General features: G+C 43.0%; 1 protein-coding gene and 1 pseudogene across 2 annotated transcripts in view; both read left to right on the top strand.

The window, feature by feature from the left end:
• The window catches only part of LOC308268469 (eukaryotic translation initiation factor 2 subunit 2-like), a 38,067-nt pseudogene extending 25,404 nt beyond the window's left edge, over positions 1 to 12,663 (top strand). The window contains exon 4 of the transcript in view: positions 12,578 to 12,663. The product of the transcript in view is annotated as a eukaryotic translation initiation factor 2 subunit 2-like (transcript). The remainder of the gene's footprint in view (positions 1 to 12,577) is intronic.
• Positions 12,664 to 12,892: 229 nt separating this feature from the next.
• On the top strand, positions 12,893 to 14,374 carry LOC308268467 (sperm motility kinase Z-like; the record flags this gene model as incomplete). The annotated part of the gene is made up of 1 exon (XM_080703593.1): positions 12,893 to 14,374. The coding sequence occupies one exon, from the start codon at positions 12,893 to 12,895 to the stop codon at positions 14,372 to 14,374; it is 1,482 nt and encodes a 493-aa protein (XP_080559719.1).
• Between the last annotated feature and the right edge of the window lie 2,757 nt (positions 14,375 to 17,131).

Raw genomic sequence — 17,131 nt, 5'->3', positions numbered from 1 at the left:
ACAAGAGAAAATAAGACAGAAACAATAAAATCTAAAAGGTAGCCAAGAAAAAGCCAGTGAAGCTGACTTCATCAGCAGGAGAACTAAGAGAGTTGACCTTACATTGGTCACCATGAAACAGGAGAAGCCAGCAGCACCTGGACTCATGAGCCCAGTGAGCACTGAACAGCAGACTGGAGCGGGAGGGTCAGGCCAGCCCGGCACAGGAGGGCACAGAGCAAGGTAAGAACACCTTTCACATGAAATTTCCCTCTGGAATTCATCTCACTCCTCACCTTCGACCCCCAAATACACCTTATGAGCCTTCTTCATGGAGAGAAAGAGAAGACAGCTTTGATGGGAAGTTCTTTCCTTTCTCCTCCCTGATTCCACTCACCAAAGATGAGGGCAGGGGATTTGGGAGATCCTTGCCTGACCTCCAACAGCACATGGGCAGATCCTGCTGCTGGGAAGGTCCAGAGGGCACAAAGTAGGAAAGCTTGCTCCTTTGTGAAGGACAGGGGAGGAGCTATAGTCTGGAAGTTCCCCCAGAAGAGGGCTGAGTGCCCAAAGGCAGGAATAGGCTGTCATGAGACTTTCACATTTGGAGAAGTGACCCACTGCTGACCCGTGGCTCTAGTGCTGACCTATATGCATTATTCAGGCTAGCTAGAGGAGGGTCCCTTTGGGCTCAGGTTGTCTTCAGTCTTCACCATAGAAGCAAGAGGCAGATGTTGCCATGAAATACGGCTGAGTCAGCAGAACCTATGGTCTGGTTATATAATATACCAATCTCTGTAGGTATATTTGCAATCTTTTGCCAGTACAGTTTCACATGACACTATGACACAGCCACTTTCTTTGTTCATGTTAGTAACATTTTGTACTGACCATCAACAATGTAGAATATATGTTAAATGTTGACCTTTAAAAAAGTAGAGAATGGTAAGTCCATTTATAGACAGCTCAATTAAGGGACAAAAGTGATTTGACCTTCGCAAAGGGAAGAGACCTTCTAAGAATCATACAGTACTGCCCAGGGAAGCTAGGCATAGTGGCCCAAACCTGTAATCCCAGTGTTTGGGAAGCTGAGACAGAATGACTCTAGGTTCATTGCCAGTTTCTGCAACTTACCAGGCCCTGGGAAACTTCTTCAGACCCTATTTCAAAATAAAAAATGCAATAGGGCTGGGGTTTTACTTAAGAGGAGGGCATTCATGGGTCCAGGCTCCATGCCACAAAAGACAAGACAAAGAGAAGCAGCAGGAAAGAGAAATACCGAGAAGAGAGAGTAGTCTCTTCTTGTTGGAAAGAATTGTGGGTTATGTTTTTTCTCCAACAGCCATCTCTGCTTGCTCTCAGAACTCCAAGCACTAGCGCTGGGCATGGTGGTGCATGCTTGTAATCCCCATGCTTGGGAAGCGAAGACAAGAGGATCACGCAGGTTTGAAGCCAGCCATGCTGCATTAAGAGACCCTGTTTCCAAATAAAAATATTTTAAAAAATAGGTCTGGGAGTGTAGAAGGGCTCCCAGGAACCCCGGTACCAAAAAAAAAAAAAAAAAAGAAGAAAGAAAAACAACTCCAAGTACTGATATCTTTCCAGGACAGACAGACAGATGGGACAAGAGCAGCTGCTGCTCTCAGGGCAGGAGGGGGTGAGAGGGGCCTCATGTCTGCCATTTTTTTCTGCTTTTCACTTCTGTCTCCTCCTTACCTGCCTGTGGCTTGGTTGTGAGATTCTTGCTCCTAACCCCAAGCAGACTCCCTGAAAGGGAGACTTGAGTGGAGAGCTGGGCAGAAGTAGCCAGCTGCTCCTTGTCCTGCCTCATGAGGCTCAAATTCCTCAACCTGAACCTTCTAAGATAGGGACAGACCATAGTCCTTCCATCCTCGCCCCCTTTCTCATTTCCTTTCTCCCTTTCTCCCTTCCTAATCCTCCTATCAGACTCACTGGATTGGGTGGAGGCTGTAGTTCTAGAAATCCTTTGCAGAAGAACAAAGGAAGTGGAGTATTTTAGGAACTCCAGAGTCTTGAGGGCCTCAGAGCCTGCTGGGTTGCCATATGTGACTCAGATCTTTATGGGAAAAACAAAACAAAAAAATAGCATGGACCCATTCCTAAAACACAACTCTACAGGGCAGTGGTGTCAGGCACAGATAGTCACCTCACAGGCTGGCCTTGAACCTGCAATCCTCTTGTTTCAGCCTTACCAGTACTGGGATTTCAGGTATGCACCACCACCCTTATCCCTGAGACGCTGGCAGGAAAAGGTCAGGGACCTGGAGGAACGAGAGCAAAGTTCCAGCTGGACATGGTGGTACATACCTATATTTGTATTATTTGGAGGCTGAGTCAGGAGGATCACAGATTAGAGGCCATTCTTAGTCAGTTAGTGAGACCCTCAACAACTTAGTGAGACCCTGTTTAGAACAACAAGTTGGGAGTATAGCTTGGAGGTAGAATGGGTTCAGTCCCTAGCACCACAAAACCTCAAACAGGAACACATAGAAAGGAGTTTGGGCTTGCAGCACCAGGCCCCAGAGAGGAGGGGGATTCAGAACGGAGCTCATAGCCACAGAGGAGATACGCTGGCCTCACGCCCAGGGACGCGGCAGCAGCGCCTTACTGCTAGCGGCAGCAGCGAGTTCACCGGACAGCTCCAGACCAATGCACTCAACAGCCCACCAGGCTCCAGAGAAGAGCGGCGGACAGTGAGCCGAGGTGAGCCGCTGCGGATCAGCCGGGCATACTTCGGCAGATTTTTCGGCGCAGGGAATATCTAAAGCTCCCAGGGGCTGGGCTCAGCACACCCTGCAGGGACTCAGAGCGGAGCTCAAAACCAGAGAAGAAATACGCCAGCCTCAAGGCCGAGGGCGTGGCAGCAGCGCCATATTGCCACCGGTGGCAGCAGCAGTGAATTCACCAAGTCCACTGCAGCTCCGTCTGTGCACTCAACAACAGTGAGTCAAATTGCGGCCCCTAAGGAGAAATCTCAGTACTGCACTCCCAGGGACTTGACCCAGTGAGGGAGTGGCAGTGGCAGAGATATCACACCATAGGAGAACGCCCAACCTGGCACCCCCATGGTCTAAAGCAGCCTTGATTGACTCCCAGGGTCTGAGACTCTGCGATACAACCTAGTAAAGGAGTAGTGGGGACTGAGATACTACAGACTCGAGATCCAGAGCACCTTAAGTGAAGTCGTAGTGACCCAAGGGAAGAACCCAGAGAAGGCACAAACTTCCAAAATCATGGGAAAGAGGAATAACAATGGAGCAATGAATGTTCACAACCCCACAACATCAGAACCTGATAAAACAGAAATTCAGAGATTTCTAGAAGATCAAATCAGGAAAATAAATGTAGAAATAATACAGGTGTTTCAAAAAGAATTCAGAGAGAGCCAAAAAGAAACAAAGGATGCAATCATTGAAATAAAGGCCTCAATTCAAAGTATAAACAACAGATTATACCACATGGAGAATAGAATCTCACTTCTTGAAGAAGATCACTCCAAAAATGAACGCATAGTTTCTAATTTAGAAAAAAAAAATCTGACAGCAGGAATCTGACATTGAAGAAATATGGGCCCATTTTAAGAGAGCTAACCTAAGAATAATTGGAATAGAGGAGGGAAAATAAGGTGAAACCAAAGGGATCAATAATCTCTTCAAGGAAGTAATAGCAGAAAATTTCCCAAACATAGAGCAAGAGGTCGATACACAGGTCCAGGAAACTTATAGAACTCCCTTTAGACAGGATCAGAGAAAAGGATCCCCACGACACATAATTGTCAAAATGACCAATGTGGAAGCCAAGCAGAGAATCTTAAAGGCAACAAAAACAAAGGGCCAAGTGACATTCAGAGGCAAACCAATTAGAATCACTCCAGACTTCCCAAACCAAGTCATGAGAGCCAGAAGGGCTTGGAGCAACATATTCCAAACTCTGAAAGAAAACAACTTCCAGCCAAAAATTTCCTACCCAGCAAAACTTTCTATCAAATTAGATGGAGAAATAAGAAGCTTCCATGACAGACAGAAACTGAAGGAACTTATGTCTTCAAAACCAGCGCTAGAGAAAATACTCAACGAGATTAACTACAAAGAAGAAATAGGTAACACACACCAGAACCAGAGAAACAAGAGTTTCCATCCAACAGACAACTAAGATTGGTTATCTGTGGAGATTCATTACTTATGTTAGTCTTTTACCTATCTCTAAAGGGTATTGTTTGCCTTTATTGTTGTTAATTTTTAGGATTTCTAGTTGGAATATTAATATACCTTCAGATATAGCAATTGGAAATATTTTATCCCATTCTAGTAGTAACTGTTAACTCTGTTTACATTGTCTTTGGATATACAATATTTTTTTATTTTTTAGGGAGTTTGTATACTCTTCTGTTGCCTGTGCCATTGAAATCATAACCAAGAAATCACTGCCAATTTCAATGTTGTGAGGTTTAATGACCCAGATTTTCTCCTAAAAGTTTATAGTCTTATGATTTATATTTAGGTCTATTATCTATTTTGAGTTAATATTTGTATATGGGATTAGGTAAGGGTCCAATTTTATTATTTTCCATGTAATTATTATTTTTTAACAATATTTAGTTAAAAGATTAATATTTCCACCACCAAATGTTCGTGGAAACCTTGTCAAAAATAACTTGACAATATAGGGAAGAATTTAGCTCTAGGCTTTTATTTAACTCCAATGGTTTATATATCTGCCTTTAGAATAGTACTACACTGTTTCAATTATTGTAGCTTTATATGGTTTGAAATCAGAAAATATATATCTTCTAGCTTTGTTCTTTTTCAAGATCGTTTTGGGTACCTAGAGTCCATATTCCATATTAGGATAGATTTTTTTCTGAAAAATAAATATAAATATATGATAGTTTTACCTAAAAAATAGAAAAAAATATTCTCTGGTAAGAAAGAAAGCAAAAAGAAATATTGAAATGTTATCTTTAAGTCATCAAAAGCTTGGTATCAGACAAATGAAACTGTTATGTGAGATTATCATTTTTAATTTTAGATAAATTGCCATAATACTAGATGTCAACTACTAAGCCAAGCATGGGAGGGAGGGATAGGGAGAGAATGGGGTGGGGATTGGGTGGGGGCTGACTGGGAAAAGTGTGCATGTATGTCTACAAAAGTATGTATCCTACTATGATGTATGAATACAGTGCACCAATAAAAAAAATCAAGCTAAAAAAAATCTCATAAAACTAATTTCCTTATAATTAGAGCTGTAATTATTATCCTAAAATAATATTTAAAAATCATACTTAACAAATGTAATTATTTTGTTTTAATTTATTTTACAATTGTCATTTTTTATAATGTAAACAGTTAAATAGTTTGACTATAATACACTGCTATTTTTTCTTCTAGATCAACTTAACTGTGTCTCTTTTGCCTTCCTCTGAATTTTCTCTCATGTCTCTGAAAGGGATATTAAGAGTGATTTAAGTTCATGTGAATACTGTATGAACAAATGTAAATTGAAAAATAAAGCTTAATTATTCTCATTGAAAAAAAACCTCAATTACATCATCTTCAGGGAAATGATTGGAACTGGAGGACATTATGCTAAGTGAGATTAGTCAGTCACAAAAAATAAGAATCAGATGCTTTCCCAAATATGTGAATGCTAAGGAGAAATGGGTCAGAGGAGGAACTCTAGATGAAAAAGAAAATCCTATAGAGAAGCAAACAAGACATCTTAAATAAGTGGATGGGAGGGGGAAAGGAGGAAATTTTCTAAAACACACAATGCCCCGGGCCCAGGTTGCAGGACTCTGGGCCCTGGGCCGGCCCGCTCGGAGCACGCCAGAACCCTGGAGAAACCGGGCCCGGTCATCAGACCCTGGATCCTGGGCAAGGGTTGGGTGGGGCACGCCGGACCCCTGGAAGAGCTGGGGGCCCCAGGCGGAGTAGTGCGGAGCATGCTGGACCCATGGGGAAACCGGGCCGGGTGACAGTGCTACTGAGTTCCTTATCCCACTGCCTCCTTGAACCACACATACTGTCTTCTCTTATTTAAAAAAATAAAAAAAGGAAAAGAAAAAGAAAAAAGAAAAATATTGGAGAGGGGTCAAGAAGGCTGAGGCAGATGCCAGGATACTGGAGATGCAGACAAAACCTATCCAAATGAACTGGAACTTTTGGAAAAATTCCCTGTGAAGGAGGACTGCTTCTTCTCTACAATGTTAAGAACCTTGGACATCACCTGTAAGGAGAGAGTTTAGCGGGGACCAAGGAGAAAGGCAGTGTTGAAAGCAGTCTCCATGGTGGCGGTGGAGACTTGTATTCAGGAGAAGCAGAAATGGGATCCTACCAACCTTATGTTTTTGGAGAAATTACACCAAATATCGAATGCTACCGTCGCGCATGCTTAGGAACACTACAACATTCAGAGTGGAAAAGAGCCTGGGAAAGATTTGAAATGGTGACAGGCAGTGGCAATGGCAGTGGCCAGTACTCAGGGGAGGCAGAGATCTGATGCATTACACCTGGAACCTTTAAAGAAACAACCCCAGAGGCAGAATGCTACCACCACACACCCTCAAGAACGGGGGACAAATGGCTGGGCGAAGAGGGTGCTCAGATTGGAGCCTGCCGAGGGGTGAGGCTGGTGCCGGGGCCAGCAGGCCAGGATTGAAGCCTTCCATGAGGCAAGGCCGGTGCTGGAGCATCCAAGGCAAGGATCGGAGCCTGCTGAGGGGTAAGGCCGATGCCGGGGCCAATGGCTGACATCGGAGCCTGCTGTGAGGCAAGGCCATTACTGGGGCCTCCAAAGCCAGGATCGGAGCCTGCCTAGGGGTTAGGCTGATTCTGGGGCCAGTGAGGCTGGGATTGGAGCCTGCCGTGAGGCAAGGCCAGTGCTGAAGCCTTCGAGGCCGTGATCAGAACCCACCGAGGGGTTAGGCCATTGCCGGGGCCAGCAAGGCTGGTATCGGAGCTTACCGTGAGGCAAGGCCAGTGCTGGGGCCTCCAAGGCCGGGATCGGAGCCTGCCGAGGGATTAGGATGATGCCGGGGCCAGTGGCCAGCATTGGAGCCTTCTGTAAGGGAAGGCCACTACTGATGCCTCCGAGGCCGGGATTGGAGCCTGCCGAGGGGTTAGGCCAGTGCCAGGGTCAGCGTGAGCAAGAGGTCGATACACAGGTCCAGGAAACTTATAGAACTCCCTTTAGACAGGATCAGAGAAGAGGATCCCCACGCCACATAATTGTCAAAATGACTAATGTGGAAGCCAAGGAGAGAATCTTAAAGGCAACAAAAACAAAAGGCCACGTGACATACAGAGGCAAACCAATTAGAATCACTCCAGACTTCCCAAACCAAGTTATGAAAGCCAGAAGGGCATGGAGTAACATATTCCAAACTCTGGAAGAAAACAACTTACAGCCAAAAATTTCCTACCCAGCAAAACTATCCATCAAATTAGATGGGGAAATAAGAAGCTTCCATGACAAACAGCAACTGAAGGAATTTATGTCTTCAAAACCAGCACTAGAGTAAATACTCAAGGAGATTAACTGCAAAGAGGAAATGGATAATACACACCAGGACCAAAGAAACAAGAATTCCCATCCAGCAGACAACTAAGCAAAGAATAAACAGTATCTCAAACAGAAATAAGATCTTAACATTTTGGGAATTAAAAATTATCTCTCTATAATCACATTGAATATAAACAGCCTCAACTCCCCAATAAAAAACAGGAAGAGGCAAAATGGATTAAAAGCCAAAATCCATCCATCTGCTGCATAAAAGAAACACACCTTACAAGTAAAGATAGGAACAATCTCAAGGTAAAGGGCTGGAGCAAGGTAATCCATGCTAATGGTACTCGAAGACAAGCAGGAGTAGCAACTATGATATCAGACAAGTTAGACTTCAAACCCAAACTTATTAGAAGAGACAAAGAAGGTCACATTTTACTGGTAAAAGGAATAATCCAGCAAGAGGAAATAACAGTAATCAACATCTATGCCCCAAACATAGGGGCAGCTACTTTCATAAATCAAACTCTTTGTGACATGAAGTCACACATAAATCCCAACACAGGCTGGGCATGGTGGCGCACGCTTGTAATCCCCGCGCTTGGGAGGCGGAGACAGGAGGATCGCGCAGGTTCGAAGCCAGCCGCATGCTGGCTTAGGAGACCCTGTTTCCAAAATGAAAATGTAAAAATAGGTCTGGGAGTGTAGCCCCGAGGTAGAAGGGCTTCCAGGAACCCCAGTACCACCAAAAATAAATAAATAAATAAATAAATAAATAAATAAATAAATAAATCCCAACACAATAATACTGGGAGACTTCAACACACCTCTCACAATACTAGACCGATCTTCCAGAAAAAGGGTCAGTAAAGATGCCTCAAACTAAAGAACACCATTAGCCAAATGGACCTGTGGGACACATATAGAATATTTCACACAACTACAGTGGAGTTTACATTTTTCTCAGCTGCTCACGGAACCTTCTCCAAAATAAATCACATCCTGGGACACAAAATGAGCACTAGCAAATTTAAAAAATGTTACATACTTCCCTGTGTCATTTCAGACCATAATGGAATGAAACTAGAAATCAACTATAAGAAGACCCAGAGAAACAACATAAACATGTGGAGACTAAACACCACACTTCTGAATGAAGAATGGGTCGTAGAAGATGTAAGAGGTGAAACCAAGACGTTTCTAGAAACAAATGAAAATAAAGATACAACATATCAAAACCTCTGGGACACTTTGAAGGCAGTATTAAGAGGAAAATTTATAGCACTGAGTGCTCACATAAGAAAAACAGAAAATCTTCAAATAAATAACCTAATGACACACCTCAAAGCCCTTGAAAAGCAGGAACAATTGAACCCCAAAGCCAGCAGAAGATGGAAAATTACTAAAATTAGAGCAGAAATTAATGAAATAGAGAATAAAAAAACAATACAGAAAATCAACAAAACCAAAAGCTGGTTTCTTAAGAAAATTAACAAGATTGATAAACCACTAGCCAACCTAAATAAAAAAAAAAAGAATCAACCCAAATTATGAAGATAAGAGATGAAAAAGGAGACATTACTACTGACAGTGTAGAAATCCAGAGGATTTCAGAAACTACTTTGAAAAACTATACTCCAACAAAATGGAAAATCTGGAAGAAATTGACAAATTCCTAGATAAATACAACCTTCCTAAACTGAGACAAGAAGATATAGAACACTTAAGCCAACCAATAACAATCAAAGTGATTGAAACAGATATAAGAGCTTACCATCAAAGAAAAGCCCAGGACCAGATGGTTTCCCAAGTGAATTCTCTAAAACCTTTATAGAAGAGCAAACCCCAATACTACTCAAACTATTTCACGAAATCGAAAAAACCGGGACTCTCCCAAATACATTCTATGAAGCCAACATCACACTAATACCCAAACCGAATAAAGACAGTTCAAGGAAGGAAAACTACAGGCCTATATCTCTGATGAACTTGGATGCAATACTATTAAACAAAATACTAGCAACACGCATTCAAAACCACATCAAGAAAATCATACACCATGACCAGGTAGGGTTCATCCCAGGGATGCAAGGCTGGTTCAATATATGAAAATCAATCCATGTAATTCATCATATAAACAGAATCAAAGACAAAAACCACATGATCATCTCAATAGATGCTGAAAAAGCATTTGATAAAATTCAACATCCATTTATGATAAAAACACTGCAGAGAATTGGAATAGAAGGAACATATCTCTACATCATAAATGCAATGTACAATAAGACCACCACCAACATCATATTAAATGGGGGAAAACTTCAAGAATTCCCCCTAAAAACAGGAAGGAGACAAGTATGCCCATTATCACCACTTCTCTTCAATATAGTACTAGAGATTCTAGCCAGAGCAATAAGGTCAGAAAAGGAAATCAAAGGAGTACAAATAGGAAAAAAAGAACTTAAGCTTTCACTTTTTGCAGATGAAATGATACTATATTTAGAAAACCCAACAAACTCAACCAAAAGGCCTATAGAAATGAGCAACAAATTCAGCAAAGTATCTGGATACAAAATCAATCTTAAAAAATCAGAAGCTTTCCTGTACACCAACCATAAACCCACTGAAAAAGAAATTCAGAAAACACTTCCACTCAGGATCTCCCACAAAAAAATAAAATACCTAGGAATAAACTTGACCAAGGAGGTAAAAGATCTCTACAAAGAAAATTATAAAACACTGAAAAAAGAAATCGAAGAACATCTTAGAAGATGGAAAGACCTTCCATGTTCATGGATTGGCAGAATAAATATCATTAAAATGACCTTCCTCCCAAAAGTGATCTACAGATTTAATGCAATGCCCATTAAACTACCAAGATCATTCCTCAAAGACATAGAAAAATCAGTCCTTAAATTTATCTGGAATAACAAAAAGCCCAGAATAGCCAAGGTAGTTCTCAGCAACAAAAACCATGCAGGAGAAATCAAAATACCTGACTTTAAACTATACTACAAAGCCATTGTAATAAAAACAGCATGGTACTGGCAAAAGAACAGATATATAGATCAATGGAACAGAATAGAAGATCCAGAAACAAGTCCACACACTTTCAGCCAATTGATTTTTAACAAAGTGGCCAAAAACATACACTGGAAAAAAGATAGCCTCTTCAATATATGGTGTTGGCAAAACTGGTTAACCATATGCAGAAAATTGGAAATTAATCCCACTTTTTCACCCTGTACAAAAGTCAACTCACGATGGATCAAAGACTTGGAAATCAAACCAGAGACCTTGAAGCTCCTTGAAGATGGCATAGGTCCAACACTGCAACACATAGGCACAGATAAACATTTCCTCAACAAGACCCCAAAGGCACAACAAATTAAAAGGAGAATCAATATATGGGATTGCATGAAACTGAAGAGCTTCTGTTCAGCAAAGGAAACTATCAAGAATCTCAATCGAGAGCCAACAGAAGGGAGAAGATTTTTGCCACCTACACCACCGATAGAGGACTAATATCTAGAATATACAGAGAACTCAAGAAACTCAACACTAAGAAAACAAAGCATCCAATAACAAAATGGGCAAATGAATTAAATAGACACTTCACAAAAGAAGAAATTCAAATGACCAATACATGAAAAAAATGCTCAACATCACTGGCAATCAGAGAAATGCAAATCAAAACTACCCTGAGATTTCACCTAACTCCAACTGGAATGGCAATCATTCAAAACACAAACAACAACAGATGCTGGCGAGGATGTGGAGAAGTGGGAACTCTAAGACATTGTTGATGGGATTGCAAATTAGTGCAACCACTTTGGAAAACAGTATGAAGAATCCTCAGAAGAATGGGAACAAATCTACCATTTGATCCAGCGATACCACTTCTGGGTATCTACCCAAAAGATAGGAAGCCAAACTACCAAACTAATGCATGTGTATCTATGTTCATAGCTGCACAATTCACCATAGCCAAACTATGGAACCAGCCAAGATGTCCATCAACAGATGAATGGATTACAAAACTGTGGGATATGTACACAGTGGAATTTTACTCAGCCATCAAAAAAAAAACTCAATTGCATCATTTTCAGGGAAATGGATGGAACTGGAGGACATTATGCTAAGTGAGATTAGTCAGTCACAAAAAATAAGAAATCAGATGCTTTCCCTAATATGTGAGAGTTAGGGAGAAATGGGTCATAGGAGGAACTCTTGAAAAAGGAAATCCTATAGCCGGGCGTGGTGGCGCACGCTTGTAATCCCCGCGCTTGGGAGGCAGAGACAGGAGGATCACGCAGGTTCGAAGCCAGCCACGCGCACTGGCTTAGGAGACCCTATTGCCAAATAAAAATGTAAAAATAGGTCTGGGAGTTTAGCCCGGAGGTAGAAGGGCTTCCAGGAACCCCAGTACCACCAAAAAAAAAAAAAAAGAAAGAAAAGAAAATCCTCTATGGAGCAAACAAGACAACCTAAAGGAGGAGAAAAGAGAGGGGAGAGGAAAATCTCTAAAACACACAATGTACATAAACATATCGAAGTCAATCACTAAGCCAAGCAAGGGAAGGAGGGACAGGGAGGGAATGGGGTGAGAATTGGGTAGGGGTTAAATCAGCGATGTGTACATGTTTGTACACACAAGTTTTTTTACCCCATATGATGTTTGAATACAATGCACCAATAAAAAAAATTATTAAGGAAAAAAATGTTTTCATTTTAAATAAAAATTTTCTGCCAAAAAAAAGAAAGCAATCATTCTTAGTGGATGTAAAAGGACTTGATGTAAAAATACCTTGATGTTATGTTGAGGTGTTCAAACTAACATTTACTGCAATTATTATTGTTCAAAAGGAAAAAGAAGTGAGGGATGCATCCCAAATGTTTTAATGTATACACAAGGAAATATTGGCCCTCAAACCCAGGGAAGCAAAAAGCTCCTGGAGTCCTTTCTCTTTCTGATTATTAAACTGAAAAGGTCCTGGAGGCCCAAGGTGTGATCTGCTCACCATGGCAACACCCGGCGGTGACCTGGCCACTTCTTGCTGTGACCTCACAGGAGCCATTGTGAGGAAGCCCCAAGGACAGCTATATAAGGCCCTGGTCACCGCTGGAAGCTTTGAGGGTGAAGAGTGGGAGAGTTAGCTAGTGAGCGCATTGATAGTTTGACAGTTGCAGGATTTTGTTTAGTTCATTGTTTTTGGTGTTTTTCGGTTTTCTTAGTTGTTTATTGGTTGTTTAACTTTTGGTAGCTGTTTTTATTTAGTTTATTTGTTGTTTTAGTTTGTTTATTTTTTAGCTAGCGTAGTTATTTTTAGTTAGCGTAGTATTTAGTGTTGTTGTGATGAGTAGTGTAGATAGAGAGAGTAGACAGATGAGGCAAGAGCAGCAAGGCTTCATCACCACCATGTGCTCGGAGGAGACATTCAGGGACCAATATGCGGTCCTGGGGGTCATTGGCCAGGGCAGCTTTGCCCAGGTGATACTGGCCATCCATCGCCTCATGGGCATCCTGGTGGTGTTGAAGGTCTTGTACAAGGTTGTAGGGATCTTCGATACCATTGAGACTGAGGTGGAGCTCATGAAGTGTGTGCAGCATTGCAACGTGGTGCAGCTGTTTCAGGTGATCGAGACCATGGATTATGTGTACCTGGTGATGGAGGTGGCCCTTGGAGGACAGATCCTGTGGCACATCCCCAGGGACCGCGGCATGGAGGAGCAGGAAGCCCGCAGAGCATTCAGGCAGGTGGTGTGCGCCCTGCACTACTGCCATGAGCAAGGCGTGGTTCACAGGGATCTGAAGGTGGAGAACATCCTGCTAGACAAGGCCGGCAATGTCAAGCTGTGTGACTTTGGGCTGGGGAGCAGGTTCAGGGCTGGGCAGAAGCTGAGCAGGGCCTGCGGCACCCCGGAATACTGTGCTCCCGAGCTCTACAACGGGGAAGAGTACGACGGCCCCGCAGTGGACGCCTGGAGCCTGGGGGTCACTCTGTTTTACATGCTGGCGGGGTGCCTCCCATTTGACAGAAAGACTGTGCCAGAGCTGGCAGAGAAGATCCTGGACGCAAACTACGAAATGCCGGCCCATGTGTCAGCCGAAGCCCAAAGCCTCATCAGACAGCTCTTAACCGTGGACCCCGCTGAGAGGGCCACGCTGCCACAAATCTTGGAGCACCCATGGCTGGGTCAGGAGCAAGACCATTGTCCAGGACATTCCAGGCAGCTGGTACCCAACCTGCCCAACCCCATCGTGTTGGGGATAATGTTTGAGTTGGGCTTCAATATTAAAGATGTCTGCAAATCTCTAAGTCGGAACACATTTGATCACGGCATGGCCACCTACCTCCTGCTGCAACGTCTGCTGACACCGGGCTCAGGCTTCAAGGTCAACGTCCAGGTCGCTCACCCAAAGTTCAGAACTCACCTGTGCCCTGCTCCTCCCCCTCCTAAGAGAAGAGCCAGTGATCCTGCCCTTGGCTTTGTCCCCTTTCTCCCCTCGTATCCTCAGCTGGCTGAGGACAAGCAGGCATCAGGGCGGAACAGGGGCAGAGGGGCCAGCCTGCCCGCCATCGCCCTGGGCAGCTCGAAGAGGACACCTACCACTGCTCCTTGTGATGCCCCCCAGCATGACCCTCAGCCCCCCACACCCAACCCCTGCATCAGCGGCCCTGTGGACAAGCCAGAGAGCAGCAAGTCCCATGGCGACACCCTAGCAGCTGCCCCTGGCAACCGGCGGGGCTGGAGGAAGGCCACCAGGGCCATTGCTGACTGGCTGCTGAAGTGCTGTTGTCTGACCGCCCCCTGCACAGGGCCTCCGGCCTTTCACAACAAAGTGTCGTCAGGGAAGGCTGGCTAGAAGTGCAGGAGATTCTTCAGGAGAGTGGTGCCTATGAAGACGCCAGACCCCTGAGCCCTTCATGCCAACTAGGTCATTCTGCCCTCAGAGTGGACATCGGCCTGACCTCACCTGAGACAGCTGCCCATGGACCAGCTCACTGCACGTGGACGAGGGAGCTCGAGCTGCCTCCGGCATCTCCACGTGGGCTTGTGTCACAGGGCTCCTGGAGTCACCTGGGCACGAGAGGACCCCTACCTCTCACCTGGGAGAAAGCTCAGCATTGGTTTCTCCTGGGACACATTTCATTCCCCTGTCTATCATCCACCTCATAATAAAATTGTGTTGCTGAAAAAAAAAGAAGAAATATAAACAGCCAACAAACACATGAGAAAAGGTCCAACATTAATGGCAATCAGGTAAATGCATCAAAACTACACTGAGATTTTATCTAACCCCAGTCAGATTGACAACCATCAAGATTATCAATCTTGATGATTGGATACAAACAGTAATAAATGCTAGTGAGGACTTGGGGAAATAGGAATACTCATATACTTTTGGTGAGACTCTTAGTACAACCACTATGAAAATCAGTATGGAGGATCCTCAAAAACTAGAAATGGAACCCTCATATGACTCAGCTATTACCACTCCTCGGTATTTTTCCAAAAGTATTAAAATTAGAATACTCTATTGACACATGCCTACCCATGTTTAAGCAGCACAATTCACAATAGCCAAATTAGGGAACCAAGCTAGGTGTCCATCAGTACATGAATGGTAATGAAGATGTGGTATATATACCCAGTAGAAGGGGTCAGTGTTACTCCATGGCATACTAGCGCTGCTCCTTGTTACAGAGTTTACACTGCTCATTTCAAAAAAGTACCCTGTACTTTTTCTTTTTTTTAATTAATTTTAATTTTTTTTTTTTGGTGGTGGTGGTGGTACTGGGGTTTCTGGAAGCCCTTCTACCTCCGGGCTACACTCCCAGACCTATTTTTTATATTTTTTTTATTTGGAAACAGGGTCTTTTAAGCCAGCGCGGCTGGCTTTGAACCTGCGCGATCCTCCTGCCTCCGCCTCCCAAGCGTGGGGATTACAAGCGTGCACCGCCACGCCCGGCTTTATTTTGATTTTTATGTGGAACATATTAAAAATAGCGTACATTCAGACTGTCCTTGGTGCCCTCTCCCCCCACCCCACTTTTTCTTTCCTCCCTTTCAACAATGAATGTCCAGGTAAACCATGCTACATTCATATTTTTACACATATTCGGATGTAGCTCCTCCACAATCAACCTCAGCCTTCTTCCTATCCTATCCTTCCATTCTAGCTTTGCTGAGGTTTCCCCTCCATTATCTGGAGTCCCTCTGGTATTCCTAATACTCCCTAGTTTGGGCATATTAGAGAGAACGTATGTCCCTTCTCTTTCTATGCCTGGCTGATCTCACTTAACATAATGTTTTCCAGGTCTTTTCATCTTCTTGCAATGACAAGATTTTGTTCTTGTTTATAGCTGAGTAAAATTCCATTGTGTGTATTTCCCATAATTTTTCAATCCATTTATCTGTTGATGGAGACCTAGATTGGTTCTATATTTTTGGTATTACGAATTATGCTGCCGTGAACATAGGTATGCATATGTTACTGTAGTTCTCTGATTTCAACCCCTTTGGACAAATACCCAGTTGGACAAATATCCATTCCCAGTTTTCTAAGGAATCTCCACACTGATCTCCATAGCAGCTGAACTAGTTTGCACTCCCACCAACCGTGTAAAAGAGTTCCTCTTTCCCCACATCCTCAGCAGCACTTGTTGTTGTTTGATTTCTTTATGCTTGCCACTCTGATTGGGGTTAGATGGAATCTCAGAGTAGTTTTGATTTGCATCTCCCCAATGGCTCATGATGTAACATCTTTTCATGTATCTATTGGCCCTTTGTATCTCTTCATTTGTGAATCGTCTATTCAGTTTAGTTGCCCATTTCTTGATTGGACCATTTGTTTTGCTAGTGTAGCTTCTTTTGAGCTCTTTGTATATTCTGGATATCAGCCCTCTATCAGAGTGGTGGCTGGTAAAGATCTTCTCCCATTCTGTAGGCTTTCTCTTTAGGTTCTTGATGGTTTCCTTTGATGGAAAGAAACTTTTTAGTTTGGTGTCATCCCACTTGTTAATGCTTGCTTTAATTTCCTATGCTTTTGAGGAAGAAACTGTCTGTTCTGGAGGTTCTGTTGGAGTGTTGAGCCTATGCCCTCCTCTTATAAATTCAGTCTCTGGTCTAATTTCTAAATCTTTGATCCATCTCGAGTTGATTTCCCAAAAGTATTAAAATTAGAATACTCTATTGACACATGGTAAGGTAAGGATTTAGTTCCATCTTTCTACAAATAAATAGCCAGTTCTCCCAGTACCATTTGTTGAAAAGGCTGTCTTTTCTCCAGCATATGAGTTTGGCCCCTTTGTCAAAGATCAATTGACTATAGGTGTGTGGGTTTGTTTCTATATCTTCTATTTTGTCTCACTGGTCAGTATGCCTGTTGAAGTGCCAAGAACATGCTGTTTTTACCACTATCGCTCTGTAGTATAACTTGAAGTCAGGGATTCTGATGCCACCTGCCTGGTTTTTATTTTTTATTTTATTTTTTTAAATTTGTATTGGTGCATTATATTCATACATCATATTAGGGTAAAAAAAACTTGTGTGGACATACATGTACAAATCACCGATTTAACCCCTGCCCAATTCCCACCCCATTCCCTCCCCCATACCT

The sequence above is a fragment of the Muscardinus avellanarius genome (genome assembly GCF_963383645.1).
Source record: "Muscardinus avellanarius genome assembly, chromosome: 10".
In the NCBI taxonomy this organism is placed as follows: domain Eukaryota; kingdom Metazoa; phylum Chordata; class Mammalia; order Rodentia; family Gliridae; genus Muscardinus; species Muscardinus avellanarius.
Note: the sequence above shows the minus strand (reverse complement) of the source record. Positions and strands in the feature narration are given on the sequence as shown.